Consider the following 17,603-nt stretch of genomic DNA (forward strand, 5'->3'; position numbering starts at 1 on the left):
TATGTATTTACTTATTTTTGTGCTTACTAATATGATAATGGGGTTTTTCAGCAACAGTTGTTTTTAGTAGTTTGCATTTTTAGCAACAGAAAAGCAGCTAAGAGTGTCTACTTTAGCTTTGTGTTTTCCAGCTTTGTCAATGATTTTGTACTCATACAGTATATTCACGGTCCAGCCAACCATCTCTGGATATGGGAGATGATACCTGTGGTACCACATTCATTCAATTAAAGACAGATCTCAGATATTTGGGTTGGGAGCTGCACAACCTTCAGCCAAAAATGTCATCAATCCAAATGTTACATTCTTCTTGTCTGTTTACTGAAAAGTAACTACTTCCTGCTATCTTCTTTTCTGTTATGTGAGCAAAAGGGTTCAACATCTGACATACCATTCACAGGCTTTCCTACAAACAACTTCAAACACGACTAAGTGCACACAAACACACAGTAACCAAACTGTCTACGTGTTTGCCAAAAAGGTTAGGAAAGCCCCCAGGACGTTGTGGTATACATATAGTCAGGTTTAAAGTTCTACGACTTCACAATATGAAGAAGCCATCTACAGATATATTAAATTTGAGTCTAATTTCTAGACTCAAAGTGCTTTCATTGTGTTTTCATTGCCTTTAGGCATTTTTTGTGAGAATGAACTGCTTTAACCCCATCTGACAATGAACCACGTGAAATGATAAAGTTGCTTCCAGCAGCATAGTTAATTAATACTTCTGCGCTCACATTGTGTTCTTCTCGTGGACAAAGCTTCTTTCGTTTACAGCATATTATCATAGCAGTTTAAATATCTGGGGATAGCAATCACAAGTAAATATAAATATAAAGAACTTTTTCCAATACAGTTTCGGAGGTATTGTGGGAAAAAATCTAACAAGCTGATAACAAATGGTCCATCCTACATCTCACCTTAGCAGGCAAAATCAATACTATCAAGATAAACATCCTGCCTAAGCTTCTAAGCCTATTCCAGTCAAACCTTCCGGCATATGTAAACAAATCATTGTTTAAAAAAAATTAGACTCAATTATAAAAGTATTCACCTGGAATTCAAAATGGCCAAAATGGGGAATCTACAAAAATCAAACATTCAATTTTATTACCAGGCAGCAAAACTTCACACAAAACAATCTTGGAAATTGGCAGAAATCCATGAATTTACACTGCTGTGGCTTACAATGGAAACCAAATCAATTTCTACATCTTCTTTGTATGCCCTGCTCTGTGCTCCAGTCATTATTATTTACCGTCAATTTACCAGAAATCCAGTTGTCCACCAATTACTTACAATATGGAACCAAAGTAGGACACATTTCAAGGTAGAGAAGCTTTCATCTGTTAGCCTATCCCTTTCTTCAACCTTCTCCAACCTACTCACTATTTAATCCAAGACAATTAGGGAATAATTTATTTGCATCTTAAGAATATCATTCATACTTCTGTAGCCCTTCTGTTTTCAGGCGCACCAAAACTCTATCAACACAGCCAGGGATTGCTTGTCCATCACTGAGGCGACTGCAGGTTCACAGCCTTGCCACGTAACGTGCCTGTCAGACGATAGTTGATGCAGGGAACAGTCTAACCTGGCCACTAACCTGGCCCCATTACTCCAAGTTAACTGTGTCTGTGGGTATTAAAATGGTAGCTCCCGTTTGAATAAAAACCCTGGCTGTGCTTGTTTTGATGAAATTAAAGTTATTTTTCCTGAAGACTTTGGAATCAGTGTCTTCTCTTGGGTGCAAGACCGTGACTCCTTTCCCAGGCTATAAACTAATTTAGCAATATGTTGTCCCAGATGTCCATCCATACAGTAATTGATAGCCTGAGGTATCGGCATGTCTTCCTTTCCCAGACTGTAAACCAATTTAGCAATATGCTGTAAACAACTGTTATAAAAGTGAGGTAGAAGGGCAGAGGATATGCTTTTGATGTTGCAATGCCTATACAAGTGTTATGTATCTGAATTCATCTTGTTGGGATTGAGAAAAAATATACTGAAAATATAGAGAAAAATTCACTGATTTTATACACCACAACACTCACGCGTCACATATTGTAGTAACCAAAATGTCTAGCAACATATATCAGGGTGTAGAGTGGTGGGGCTGCAGCTAAGTAGCAAGGGTTCTTTAGCCAAAAAATAAATAGATAAATTGGAAGGCTCGTTCTTCATGGGTGTGCAGGCTCCCGCGGCTGCATGGAGTTGGTGGAGTGATCGAGACGGGGTACACCGTCATGTGAGGGTGTGGCCTGCTTTGATTGGTTCATTGGCTTCATTCGGTCTGTGTTAGAGTCACTGCACCGACGGAATATAAGGGGAGTCAGAAGAAAGAGTGAAAAGAAAAAAGAACAACAGAAAGGCAAGACAGCAATGAAAGAGGGCGAACATGAGTGAGCCTGTAAGAGCAAGTGAAGGTATTGTTTGATCAAACTGTATGAAGGAGCTGTCCCCTGCGGCTCTGCCCGCATAGCGGTGAAACAGGACATATTTTAAAAATCAATAAACAAACAGGTAAGGTAAGCTGCAAAACATGGCAAGAGGTACACCGACTTGTACGGAGGCTGGTGCATCAGTGAGGAGGGCCCCGCCCCCTACGCTCGGCCCGCAGCCTGTATCTAGGATTCGCAAAAATAAATCTGTACCACAAGCGAACTATGATACTTAGCATGATGACAGAAGTCGCAAAATCAATTGGAATGTTCAAGCAAATTAAAGAAAAAAAATCCATTAAGTAGTTCTCTCATGAAAAGCAGACAGACATACAGATGTTGGATTTTATACATATAGAGATGTGTCTTCTGTCCAGCATGCACACAAATAAGAACAAACAAAATAAAAATGAAATATGCACAAAGACATATTTCTTGCTTCAGTTAACTACAGTATATTGCTGCTGAAACCTTGGCTGGGCTCCTTATCGTGTGTGTACTAATTTTAATGTCACTTCATGTAACAGGGTGGCACGGTTGCGCAGTGGTAGCTCTGCTGCCTCGTAGTAAGGAGACCTGGGTATCGCTTCCCGAGTCCTCCCTGCATGTTCTCCCCATGTTTGCGTGGGTTCCCTCTGGATGCTCCGGTTTCCTCCCAAAGTCCAAAGACATGCAGGATAGGTGCATTGGTGATCCTACATTGTCCCTGATGTGTGTGTGTGCCCTGCAGTGGGCTGGCCCCCTGACCGGGATTTGTTCCTGCCTTGCACTCTGTGTTGGCTGGGAGTGGCTCCAGCAGACCTCCATGATCCTGTAGTTAGGATATAGCGGGTTGGATAATGGATGGGTTGGATAATAACTGACTGACTTTCATGTAACTTTATGTGAATCGAAACAGACAACGCTGCATAAACAGGAGGTAGCCAGGGATGAGTTTTAACAGCTGATTGACACCATACTGATCTGCCCAACTCTCTAAACCACTTGCTTTCAGTAATGTTTTCTGCATTAGTTGTAGAAGGTGTGATGGAACTGGGGAACCAGCGAGCCCCAAACCCCAAACACGATCACATGAACACAGCCGCAGGTTCAAATAATGGATGGTTTATTTTCCAAAATGCCATCAAAAAGTTCATAAAACACAAGCACAGGTTTTGTCTCTCCCTCTCATCACAATACTCTCTTTTGTTCTCTCATGCACTGCCCTCCTCCAGTCGAATGTTGCTTTCCTTCCTCCCAGCACCGACTCACCTGGATGAAGGAGTGCGGTCCCTTTTATTGAGGACACGGGAGTACTTCCGGTGCTAGGGTTACTGTCTGAGGGAAGCACTTCCACGTCATACAGAAATCCCACAAATTGGGGAGCACATCTCCCTGCAGCACCCCTTTGAGGCACCCATGGACCCCAGCAGGGCCATGCTGCCAAACTGCAACACCTGGCATTCCTTGCTGGTTCCTCAATGGGTGTCAATATGGAGGGCTGCTGCCATCTAATGCCTGACGGAAATACCAACATCCCTCAGAGATGGTCCTTCTCTGTCCTCTTCTTTAATCCCAGCCAGGGAAGATCCTCAAAAGATATCTTGTCAGGATGCCTTTCCCTGGTACGGAATTCCTGGTCAGGATATCCATCTCTCCTCCTGAGAAGTCCTTTGCGGGTCAGGTGCCTTTGTCTTTCTTGGCCGGAATGTCTGTCTGTTCTCCAGGAGTCTCCCATCTGGGAAAAGGTACCATCTCCTCTCCTGGTTGGGATGCCCGTCCATACCGCATGCCACCTTTTCAATAGATGTAACAGAGCCCTGAGAACTCAGCATTGCCAGTTCAAGTTTGGGTAGTAAACAATGAAACAAAAGTGCCTGCCCTCCAATTTCGCTTCCCTCTTTCTGACATGCCTGTGCTGCAGGCTGATACCAATGCCATGGAATTGCTGTTCATTTTGTTTCATCTGCAGTGCATCCAACACACTTAAACTGTGCTGCCTCATTGCCACATGTCTTCAAGACTTTCAAATCATTAGTGCAGTTTGAGAATTAAATGTAATAAATTAATGTCATAAAATTTTCCAATAAGCAAGCGACAATGAACCTCATCTGCACACTTTTGAATTCTTTCTTGGTCAACTGGTTTGTGTTCTAAGCTGACAGTGTGTGACGAGATGCACTTCTAGCTGTCACGCAGTCTCGAGAGGCTTTGTGCTGTTGACTTGCGCAGTTGTTTTATCATAGTGTGAAATGATACAAGAGAATCAGCTTTACACCACATTATCTCCATCTACTTTAGAACAAAAGTCATAACACGCTGTTTTGCTTCTCTGTATTGTATCTAAGCCAGGCAAAATCCTGTTGCCATAGAGTTATAAACTTTTTAGTAATATGCTGTAGTTGGGTTTTTCTATCTTCACCTTATATATATTTTAAAAATATTTTTATATTTTTCTTCATCTTGTAAAGCACTATGAGCTACATCATTTGTATGAATATATATATGCTATATAAATAAATGTTGTTGTAACACACATTATTTACTTGATAGTGTTGGATTTATGATAATTCCAAATCCTCTTACAGTGGTGTTTGGAGTCTTGATACACTCCAGTAATCAATGAGAAAACATCATCATCATCATCATCATCCCAAAGTGTGTTTCATGTTGAAGGTTTCAGTGCCAATAGTATAACAATAGCTTTTATTATCCAAAACTAATTAAAAATCTAGTTTGCTCTACAAGATGCTGTGCAGAGCATCTTTAGAATTTGTCAAGACTCCGTGAATGTGATTTTAGAATACTGTCAGTCTGCCAGGCCCCTGCCAGTATTTCTGTCAAATTCCCGTTCTTTTAATCAATATGATGATGTATAACAGAATGGGTTTTATTACTAATTAGCTCTCTGTTCTAAATAAAGGTGGGGTTTATAGTGTGATGAACCACTAGGTGTGCTACCCATCTAAGTAATCAACACAGACCTCAGTGATAACGTTTGCAGTGCACCATCTATTTGGAAATGCATGTAGTATAAAAATATATTGCGTTTGTCATTCCAATAGATGGTGCATCACAAACATTTGTAGTAATAAAATCCATTACTACAAATGATCATGATGTGCCATCTGTTGGAATAACAAATGCAATGCATACTGTATATCTCTTATGTGCCAATTGGTATGGGATTCGTATAAGTGGTGTTAATGTTTGTGACACGCCATCTATTGGAATGACAACTGCAACACATTTTATAAAAATATGCTGCACCATCTTTTGTAAAAACAGACATAGCAAGTAGACGCACACACAGACACTCATTAAAGTGGATATAGGGTGGATTGCAATTCTGTTTGGACTAACCTTTTCTTTTTGTCTATTGAAATTTGCTTTGTTTTGTAAATAAATTCAATTTATAATAAAAAAAATAATTACAATGTAGTGGTTTAAGAACATCGTGATGGAGCGGTAAACATTGTGGAAAAGAAAAACATTATAGAAGGCAAGTGTCTGAGGCCCATCCCAGAGGGTCTTCTTTACATGTGCTGATCTGAACTTTCGAGACTGGCTCTACTTGCTGTTATAGAAAGTCTAGTGCTGAATCTGAGAGCGGCAGACAGACTGGTCTTGTTTCGTAGCCTAAGCACTGGTGCTCAGCTGTGGCTCAGCACTACATTCTTAGCTGCAATCTTATAACTAATTGCAGCTTACTCACCAAGAGCCTTGTTTATAAAGCTTATATATACACAAAAATAGACTTGAAATATGCATACACCACTTTCCACGCAAATATTGGGATTTATAAAAGACAACTTGACCATGGTACATTTATATCCATCCATCCATTTTCCAACCCGCTGAATCTGAACACAGGGTCAAAGGGGGTCTGCTGGAGCCAATCCCAGCCAACACAGGGCACAAACCAATCCTGGGCAGGGTGCCAGCCCACCGCAGGACACACACAAACACACCAAGCACACACTAGGGCCAATTTAGAATCGCCAATCCACCTAACCGGCATGTCTTTGGACAGCGGGAGGAAACCGGACCGTCTGGAGGAAACCCACGCAGAAACGGGGAGAACATGCAAACTCCACGCAGGGAGGACCCGGGAAACAAACCCGGGTCTCCTAACTGCGAGGCAGCAGCGCCACCGTGCCGCCCGTGGTACAGTTATATATTTACTGCAATTCTTATCCATGCATACGCAACATTTCAAAGAAACTGGAAAATTTGCGATGCCCTCGATCAAGGAGGGAAACGCAGCCAAAACAAGCTAAATGACAAATCACAAATAATTCATATCACTTAGCTAGGATTAGATTGTTACCCAATGTGACAAACATATTATTGCACTTCTAAAGCACTGAATATGATACTCAGACTGTATTTTAGTTTCCTTTTAACAGGGCCAACGTTGTGTATTTGCACTGAAGAACCGTTTTGTTTTCTTGTCACTTCTTAGCTATCTGACCCCCAAGACAGGAATATCTCAGTTAAAATTCACACTCTGTCATGCCCACTGTGCTGGAAGCCACTTACCAACCAGCAAGGCGCTATGTTCAGTTTTGGATCATGTGAGTGCATATGACATTACATGTTTTTGCCAGCAAAAAAAGACAATTTGAAGCAGTGTCTGTTTCTGCTAACGTAATCTTAGCTATTTGCAGCACTCATTTTGAAATAAGGGCACCTAGTGTGGATGAAGCTGCTTTTGTTAGCCATGATTACTGACAATTCACTAACAAACAAGTTATCTGTGATGCCGAGATGTGGCCTGACAAACATTGTGTCTCAGTGGCCTGGCTCAAGCTGTGATTCATTTATTTTGAGGCAAAGAGCTTTGGTAGATGCAACGCTACTGTATGTAGTGGCTGGCTTGTTGGGAAGTGTAATACTACATTTTTCTTTATGTCACTGTATATGGACAATACTGTTATGAGTTTTATTCACATGTGCATGTTAACTGTGGCACACAGAGGCTCAGCAGTTAGAATTGCTGACCAAGCATTGGATTAGATAGCCAAAGACAACTGGAGGCTTGTGTAGTCAGCTTAAACACAGGTTAGGGTATTTCTGTCCTCTATCAGCACAAACCTTCTTTCCTTCTTGGGAGAATGAGAATCGACATGTAAGCACTATGATATTTCTGTATTTTGTGGGAGAGGAATTCAGCCCTTGTTTGGAAACGAGAAGACCAGCAAATGAAGCAAGAACCATATAAAAGGTCTGGACAGTGGCCAGACCCTTCGAGGCTGTGCCAACAATAGGTGTTGGAAACCCTCCCAGCGTAGGGACGGAAAAAATGGCTGACTGTGTTGATCCAGATTCCCACCTGGATAAAGTCTGTCCATATGCCTCCTCGTCTGTAACTGCGTAAAACGTCAGTAAATGTAAGCTAAAAGATATTTTGTCTCATGTGATTCTTGTACCGTAATCACTATGGGAGGGATATCGCCTTTTCTGGTATATTATGATATTGTCTAATTATTTAATAAGCCACAATATTAAAAGAACACATTTCCAAGAGAGCTAATGCCTCTGCAGGAAACATAATGGCGTAGTCGGCAGGATTGTGGCTACATTAATAATTATATTATTATATATTAATTATAATATTTTATATATATATTAAACATATGCTTACACTGATGAATGGGAGGCTCGGTAATAATATTTGATATATATATTTCGGATTGGTTGCGCGACGGTCATGGACTCCGGCCGAGAATTAAAAACTGCCTTAACATGCCTGGCCTGATTAATTTATCCCATCAAAAGACAAGAGGCGGACTTGTCAAACTCGGCACAGTGCATGAGGCTGGAAAGAAAGCCCGACATCTGTCGGCGAATCGTGGTAGCGTCTGCTACCTACGGTATGAGAGTGAACTTTAAGGTTGGACTTTTAAGTTTAACGCATAAGTGGGACTAAAATTGGACAAAATAAATGGAATACAACAAGATTGAAACTGATGGCACGAGACTGGCTGTCCAGTAAAATGAAACGGCACTCACAGGGGCAGCACAGATTAATTAATGGCCGTCGAAGCCCAAAATCTACCTAGAAAAGTAAATGCCGTGTTGGGAAACACGTATTTACAATAAATTACATCGCTAGCCTTTAGAAAACAATATTGAAGGCTATAAAGAACGGCGTTATTGTATATTAGTTGCGGCAGGCAGACAAGACATGCAGGCATTGCACTCACCTTGCCGTTTGCGTGGTAATTCCGTGGAGCTGAAAAAACTTAAAGATGAAATCAAAGCAACAGCGATAGAATCCATAACGTCTCAATCACGATCGCTAAAATAATTTGTAGAAATCTTTAATGGCATCCAAGCAGCTCGATGCAAAAATACAAGCTTCGTCCACGTGTTACAAGCAGTCTAAAAGACGCCAGCTGTTTCTATCAGTCTACCTACAAGGGTAAAGGTTAAAGGTTTTGGCAAAACCCCCACCTATTTTGGTACTTTTAAGAAATTGCCGTGTGTTTAAACACACAGAAATAATTAAATTACCTTTTAAATATAGCTTAAATAACGAACATACTTTATAAGCTAATGTTTAAAAAGAATTTGTAAAACGGTGTACACATATAGCTAAAATGCAAAAGAGCTCGAACAACAAAGTGGAAAAAGAATAAATACATTTGGGGTTAAAACTTACAATAAGAACAATTGGTTTAAAGCAAATCAAAAAAGAATGTCTCCACTTTTGTTTAAAACTTATAAACGTGCAAAACATTTTTCTTTTAAACCCTGATCAAGTTTAAAGGAAAAATACTCTTTAATAATACTAAATAATAAGGGAGACAAGTTCTCACGGATATGTAGCATGTGCCCGATTGTGCATGAATGGAGGTTATGTATTTTGGGAACTCTTAAGGGAATGTATGGTGGCGCAGTGGTTAGCACACTTGCCCGGTGATATGAGATAAAGGTTCAAGCATGTATGTTTTCCTTGTTAAGTCAGAATATTCTTTGTGACCGCATAACTTTTCTGGGAACACTTTCTTGTTGTGGAATTGTGCTGCGTGATTTCCTCGCGTGGATTTTCTTGTTGTCGCAGAATTTACGGATCGCCAACGGGTAATACGTTACCCTCGTTTGACGCTGAGTCGTGATGTTCGCCACGAAAATTCCATGATCTGGAAAATAGCGTATGAAACTGAGGTAAGAAGCATTCCTAATATTTTCAGTAATATCAGCTTGCGGCCTGAGATGTTGTTTGATTAATAATAAGCATGAAGGAAAAGACGTGCTTAAGTATGTTGCATGGTGAAACCCTATAGATAAACAAAAAAGCACAACCTCGAGTGAGTTTATAGCACGTGTGCTAGAAATCGAGAACTTTATTCTGTGAATGAAGTATTGTTGTAAAAGAGAACGTGAGTATGTGAATACATGTGAAAGAATGAAGCAATTGCCAAATACTGTGTGTAGAAATGACTGAAACGAGTGAAGGTTGATTGTCTGTTCTCTAGTGAACGAATTTCTGCTTTAGCTAAGTAATTCTACTTGGACATGAAGCAGAGTTTAGAATCTAGAAAAGAAAATAAAAGACGAATAAATTATTTTTATTCAGAGTCTGGGGTGGCAGATGCGTGTTTATGTCATTTGTACGTCTGTCTTTCTATGTTCGTCAGCTGACTAAGAATGTTAAACTGTAGAAATGGGAGACGTCCCATATAAGAATATTCAAAGTTAAATGTAATACATGTGAATATCAATAGTGATCATGACTGGTGATTGATAACACAATCTGTGCCTGGTCTGTGTTTTGAAGCCTGCAAACAGATGCAGAGTTTAAATAACGCCATGACTTATTGACCTCGACGAATCTCAGAATAGCTTGTAACATGGTCAGTTAAAGAGAAGAATTTTCAAATCTGAATTTCATGAAAAGTGTTATAAGCATAAAAGTTGCATTTAAAATCTATAGATGTTCTTGTTCTCCAGATTCAGCAAATCCAGTGACCAACGGATGGAAAACACAAACTATGTTTTATACAAGTTGCAAAAAATAGCTTAATAGCAAGTTTGGGCATAGCAATTAGAAATAATCTAATCGTAGGATAGTGAATATTTATCAATCATAAATTAATGAATAGCAGCTATTAGAATAATTTTCTTGCATGCTGATTTAGTGCAAGTGTTAAAATGTTTTAATGAAAAAATGCAAACAAATGAACACTAGACTGATTTCGTTCTTTGAAAAAAACAGTATAGAGGGTTTACATATTTTGATGTATGACAAATGATTATTATTATTGTCACTTCAGTAATTACAGACTGTATTAGAATTGAAATACATTTATTGATTTGTCTCTGTAAGTGATTAATTTTAGGAAGAGTTGTTATTGCATCAATGTATTAGGTTAATGCTCAGTGATAATGCACATAGCAAAATGGATTATTCAGTTATACATTAGAACCATTGTATATAACATCCTGTTATAAGTTAAGACACTTGGATAACTGAGGCAATGTGTTAATTTTGTGTAATGTATGATCCTACTGAAGAAACATTGTCACTAGCATAGTTTAAATGTATTACTCTATTTCTTACTGTTATTTTATGAGACTGAACTGCGGGTCTAGAATTGTCATTTATAATGCTGCATTTGTATGATACATATGATTGGGAAATAATTGCTTTATGTTATGTATTTGCTCTACCTTCCACCCTTCGCTAGTTTAGCATAGCAAGTAGCTTAAGTTTATCCACTAAATTTAGTGGTTAAAGCCTCTCCATTCAGTGGTAAAGTTTTATGAATGAAGTAACAGGTGGTGTATATACAAACGAAGATTTACAGAGACTGTACTGCACTAATGACTTTTAATCTGTTGCACATACCTGAGAATAGCTGGTGAAGAAACACTTGCTTTCCAGAGGAACGGAGTAAAGAACTAAAGAAAGATTGCAAGTCCAGCTACTCAGATTTGATGCCATGAACTAAGACAAGTTTTATGGACTGTGGCAGGGACAGGCTGTGGCCACTGAGGTGATGTGACAGCTGTTGAAGACTCCCATGAATGACCACTGAATACAGTGCAAGCTAGAGGGAAGTGCACCTCTGCTAAAAGGGACAGTCACCATGTGTTCATCTTATGAGCTCCCTACTGATAAAAGGACTGTTTACTTTCTGTTCCAGTAACAACAAACTTTAGTGCCTTGAAGCAGTCACACTTTGTTCAGACGGATCTGCAAAGTTACCAATCTGCAAAGCCACCAAGAAAGAGACTTTGTTAACAAACCACTGGTTGGACAAGGCATATATATATATATATATATATATATAGTCTAGGAAATACTTGATACTATTATAAGAAGGGCTCAAAGGTATGAGGATATGCATGATTTATCAATGATGTGAACTTGTAAATTGGTAACTTGGAATAGAACATCTGATAGTGAAGTTGGGGAGGATAACAGATAGTGAATGAACAATTATGCAATAATACTAGTTAAGAACAATTAATAATCATAGCAATGAAGCTAGAATAGCATCTGAGTTATGTTACAACTATTGTAACTCATAAAGGGATCAGACATCAAAGGGTGGGCACATCTAGCAACATATTGAAGCTAGAAATGATAGAAGTGCCAAAGAATAGTGTAATCCATCAAGATGCTATATAGGATTGTAATATAATCTGATGCTATGACACCCACTGCATGAATTCAGTAATATGTAGACACAACACAGACTATGTAAGAAATAACAGGGCAAAAATCTCCACTAACACCATTGATGAGATATCACTACTTGATAACAGCATGTTAAATGTAACTGTTTGTCCATGTTTACGCTGGTTTTAGATGAATGGTACAGAAGCTATAGTGATACTACATCTCACATGTCCAAAATGACTTGAAATATTGACACTGTGATGGGGGATCAAGTACCTTTTGTTTTGTGGATATGACTTTCAAACATTGTTTTTTGTCACAGATCCAGTGACAAAGGGTGGCTTGTAATACTACATTTTTCTTTATGTCACTGTATATGGACAATACTGTTATGAGTTTTATTCACATGTGCATGTTAACTGTGGCACACAGAGGCTCAGCAGTTAGAATTGCTGACCAAGCATTGGATTAGATAGCCAAAGACAACTGGAGGCTTGTATAGTCAGCTTAAACACAGGTTAGGGTATTTCTGTCCTCTATCAGCACAAACCTTCTTTCCTTCTTGGGAGAATGAGAATCGACATGTAAGCACTATGATATTTCTGTATTTTGTGGGAGAGGAATTCAGCCCTTGTTCGGAGACGGAGAAGACCAGCAAATGAAGCAAGAACCATATAAAAGGTCTGGACAGTGGCCAGACCCTTCGAGGCCTGTGCCAACATAGGTGTTGGAAACCCTCCCAGCGTAGGGACGGAAAAAATGGCTGACTGTGTTGATCCAGATTCCCACCTGGATAAAGTCTGTCCATATGCCTCCTCGTCTGTAACTGCGTAAAACGTCAGTAAATGTAAGCTAAAAGATATTTTGTCTCATGTGATTCTTGTACCGCCGTAATCACTATGGGAGGGATATCGCCTTTTCTGGTATATTATGATATCGTCTAATTATTTAATAAGCCACAATATTAAAAGAACACATTTCCAAGAGAGCTAATGCCTCTGCAGGAAACAGTAAGGAACCTGTCTGAACCATCAGTGTTTTACATGGCCTGCACTATTCATTGTAATATTACATGTGGCAAGTGAAAGTGGATATCCACTCGGACACCGGCACCTTATGTCTTTCCTGGACCCTCAGAATGTACATGCAGTCTCTTGAGGTCTCAGTTGTGGTGTGCAGCCAGATACTCTTGAATAACAAGGGCAGTGTCTTGATGTGTCTGGAGGAAGGCTGCTCTACCAACCAGTGAAGTTCTGCAGCATCGTGATTGCATATGTATGAGGTTGATTAGCATGCTCCATATATGGGTGGTTCAAGGTTTCATTCATGGCGTGTTCACTTATGCACATTTACAAGGTTGTAACAGCTGACTCACTCTCCCAAACCGGCAGCTACACCACCAAGACACGTGGCCTGGAAAGCCGAGGACGTTAGACCTGACAAGCCATACTTCTTCCAAATGAATGTCCCCAAATCAACAAACAAAAATAAGCCAGAAAACAAACAATACGTAAAATAATAAAGTGAGTATATATTAATAATTAAAGATATGAAAAAACTCCAAACAATATATATATATTATACCCCAACCAACCCCGACATAACATTCAACCCCAAAAGTGTCTGGTGAAAAGTAATAGTAAAAAGTGCAGCACAAAGTTAATATATAATACAAACCCTCCATTGACCCCCACGCTGAACACGAACTCAATAAGACACACAGAAAGTACAAATGCACATAAAAGTCCAGAAGATTTAACAGAAAATGGATACTGTTTGTGAACCTGGTTCAGCAGGAAAAATAGTCCCATGGAACGCACACAGATTAAAATGACGGCTTGCTTTTCTCCCCAAACAATAAGAAACAGTCTCACCGTGTTTATCCTCAGTACATGGCGTGATCCAGAACCTTGGGGTTTTGCGGTACAAAGCTATTGTTGTCGGGCATTGAAAGTGGCAGGTGGACAAAGGTGTGAATGATTTGAAGTGGTGCTTTCTCCTGTTTCTGTAGTGGAATGGCAGCCTAGTAGAACAAGACTTTTGTTTTTCATTCTGTCCTTCCGTTTAAATAACAAATGATCGGATGCAGGTGATGGAATTGACAGGACCAATTATCATGAGGGACCACGGTTCCACAGTGTTATCCTTCCCCCTGTTGTTTCCAGGGCAGCTTATTTACATATACACAGACCGTGTAAACAGGACAACACTACAAAAGACAGAAGTCGGCACAAAATACATCTATGATGACATTAATCATGTAGCACCGCTACAAGGTGGTTGTGATTTATAAACGGTACATTGTACAGAAATGTGTGTACATCAGGTTTTAGTGTGCTTTTTTGTTGGCAAACAATTTTTTTTTGACGTGCGCATGTTTTCATGTCTCAGTCTACGCACAGTTGTTTAAATGAGGCTCCAAGTGCCTGGTGAAGTCAAAATTTAGGTCAGTTTATGAATTAGCTACTAGGTGGCGTTAACAATATGTCTACAGTCAGGAGGTTATACTTCAACTTCTGAAAAACTTTCAATTCAAACAGATCAATCTCAAGTGCCCATTGCCCTAACAATGTCAAAATTGTGCAGAATTGAAATATTAAAGCTGTGCCAGTATAGGAATGCTGCAGAGAGATGTGGAGGTAGGCCGAAGGTGAGTACACTTCATTGTAAGTATCCTGCACTCACAGACTGGATGGCCACTTGAAAGTAACAAAACTGGAAAGTAACTCTGTGCCATCGTCTTTAAAATCAGGATGATGATCAATATTGCACTTGCCAGATAAAGGAGGCTGCTGCCATGCTTTAGAAGCTACGAGTCACCTTATGGCATCACTGTCATTTGCAGACGTTTTGCTTCTTTCTTATTATTGGAAGAATGCAAAATAACAAATGAGTTTTTATATATGTCCCAAGACAAACAAACATCAGTGCTTATAAACTACCATGTAAATAAATATGCAGTACAAAGCATCAGAAAAATAGTTAAAAATATATAAATAGGCACCAGTAAAGGATAACAAACCAGAATTATACAAGGGATTTAGCAAGCAGGTTTTAGCTCTTTTTTTTACTCGCAAATCAAGGTCCATACTATACAACAGGCAGTAGTTTTAAAGCCCCCACCAGAGCAGCAGTGCCACCCAGAAGCAAGTGCACACTGGGGGAAGCCCCTGCCAAGGTGACTTTCCAGCTTTGTTCTGAAGATAAAAGGAGGGCACTTTCTGTAGGTGAGTGATGGAGGCTGCTTTGAGCAGTGACCTTAATAAATGTTTCTTCCAGGAAACAGTGGTTGGTTTTTCTCTTCATCATAAACTGACTTTTTTTTTGTTGTTGTGGGTTCACAGTACACACACGGTGAATGGAAAAACACTTCAAGGTACGAATTGTTAAAAGCTTGTTCTGTCCCGCAAATACAGGCAATCGGTAGCTAAATGTATGATTTAATCACACTATACCAAATGGCAGCGTGCTATTATTTTACCTAATCCCTCACAATCAAGCTGGACATTTCCAAAATGATAAAAGAAACAAAAACACACCATTTTAGAAATCCATAAATTAACCTTTATTGTATCCCTCCAATTTTCAAATATAAAGTAAACATTTGATGGATGTGACAAACCACATATTGTTATGAATTTTGTCACACAGTTTGGCTAACAGGTTGGTAGGCACATGACAATGAAGTTGTAAACAGCTTAGTAGAACTGACTTCTCAATGGCTGCTCCTCTACCCCACCAGAAAGCCAGCATTTAACAGTATTTAAGACAAACCTTGGGCCTCCGTTTGTGAGCTGCTAGCTTTCATAAACATAATAATTTTACTTATGCTTTATGTGCTTGTTAAAGTTCCTAGGTTACAGCTGTGTGCTTTTTCCATCACTGGAGAAAACAGATTTGAGCAAAGATTTACTATAAAGTGCACGCTACATGAAGCGATCAGTCTGCACTGGCCCTGTGTTCATGACTGTGCCCAGCTATAGACGGGCACCTCATTCATCCAGAACTGGTACGGATGCTGCTGTGATAGCTTCTGGCTCCCCACTTCCCCATGTTTGAATTATGCAGTAAATCTGAACTGACAATAAATGTGTCCCTGAGGTGCTATTTAGTCATTTTTAAATGGCTTAAAAAGTTTTGAAAATACTGTAGTTTTATGTATTGCTTATATATGCATAGGTGTGCTGTCTTTGTAAAGAAATGCTTTCCATACTCACCCAAAAAAAACCAAAAACCTGTAATATACAGTATTTCAACTGAAATTAAGTGATTGCATCTTCTGTATAATAAAATAACCACTCTTTGTGCACAGGCCACAAAAACAGAAATTTCCTTTTTTCCAATTAGGCCCATTTTGTGGAGAGTAGCACACAACAATACACAAAATGGTGCACTAACAATACTGGCATATGCAAAGAGTACAATGAAATTGTTATTTTCATTGCTACTCCTTAGCGCCATGATAAATGAGAATTTACTAAAACAAAGTGTTGGGTGGATGTAATAAAATGGCCTCTGGCTACTTTTCACATTGGAATCAGTGTTAAAAAATGTTCTTGGACAAAACTGTCATTGGCAAATAATATAACTCTGATGGAAAAAAGTGCTCAGCTTTCATGTTCCCAACTTTGTACTTATTCATAGTATTCTTACTTCAATGATAATTATTTCATAATCAGGTTCATTAAGTTAGAATTTCCACCGGCAAGTTGATGCAGCTCAAAAAATCCTTCCTGTTTCATAACTTGAGGACCACATATCATCTTCAGACACATCTCACCTCCCTCATCAGCAAACACAGGATTCTTTGTTGCTGGCCTTAGAAGTATCCCGTGATTTCACCCTGCTCTGAAGCAGAAATGACAAAATGGTCTTCAAGTGTTTGCACAATCAAAAGTTTCAAAACCTTTCAAAACGGCTTTCCCATAATAATAGATGTCATTGTCACTTCCAGAGTTAATTCGCTTGATCAAATTCTTCTCATAGAGTAAAGGGTGATAGGCACCTACAATACAAGCTCGATCCTGAAAGCTCTGGTAATAATGACACAGATCCGTTCTTCTCCTGGAAGGCAGGAATTCGTAGACATTCACTTCCTCACAAAGGCTCATCATCAGTATGATCCCTGAAAAGCAAAGAGAAACAGGTCAGGTGTACCATGTCAGTATTCTGTCTGACAGTACAGCTTTTCTGAGCTGCCACAAGTGAACAGTAAATTACAATAATCACACTTTTAATAGTAATTCACAATATTGGAGTGCAAATCCCTTACTTATTAATGGAGGTTACACATCTTGACAGTGGTCTGATTTCGAAGAGTGAAATTCAGCACATGTCAGGATCCAGCAGGCCGGTAAAAGCTCATTTATAAAACACTGCTTTTCCCAACATGAAATTTTGAGTTGTCTTGCTACAAGATTTGAGAGGTGACTTGTGTTATGCCAACTATTTGTTAGAAATGTAAATAAACTTGCAAAGATGGAAGATGAAGGAAAAATGACAGCAAAATGAAGGGTTGAACCTTCTAGGCTACCTAGTTACTTGGAGCA

General features: G+C 39.3%; 1 protein-coding gene across 2 annotated transcripts in view; it reads right to left on the minus strand.

Annotated features, from left to right (window-relative positions):
• Positions 1-15,601: 15,601 nt before the first annotated feature.
• The window catches only part of LOC120533855 (beta-galactoside alpha-2,6-sialyltransferase 1-like), a 64,373-nt gene continuing 62,371 nt past the window's right edge, over positions 15,602-17,603 (minus strand). For both annotated transcript variants that reach the window (XM_039760901.1, XM_039760910.1), the window contains exon 6: positions 15,602-17,179. In XM_039760901.1, coding sequence (XP_039616835.1) covers positions 16,929-17,179 — 251 coding nt within the window. In that variant the 3' untranslated portion in view covers positions 15,602-16,928. The remainder of the gene's footprint in view (positions 17,180-17,603) is intronic.

This window comes from Polypterus senegalus, chromosome 1 (assembly GCF_016835505.1).
Source record: "Polypterus senegalus isolate Bchr_013 chromosome 1, ASM1683550v1, whole genome shotgun sequence".
NCBI lineage: Eukaryota > Metazoa > Chordata > Cladistia > Polypteriformes > Polypteridae > Polypterus > Polypterus senegalus.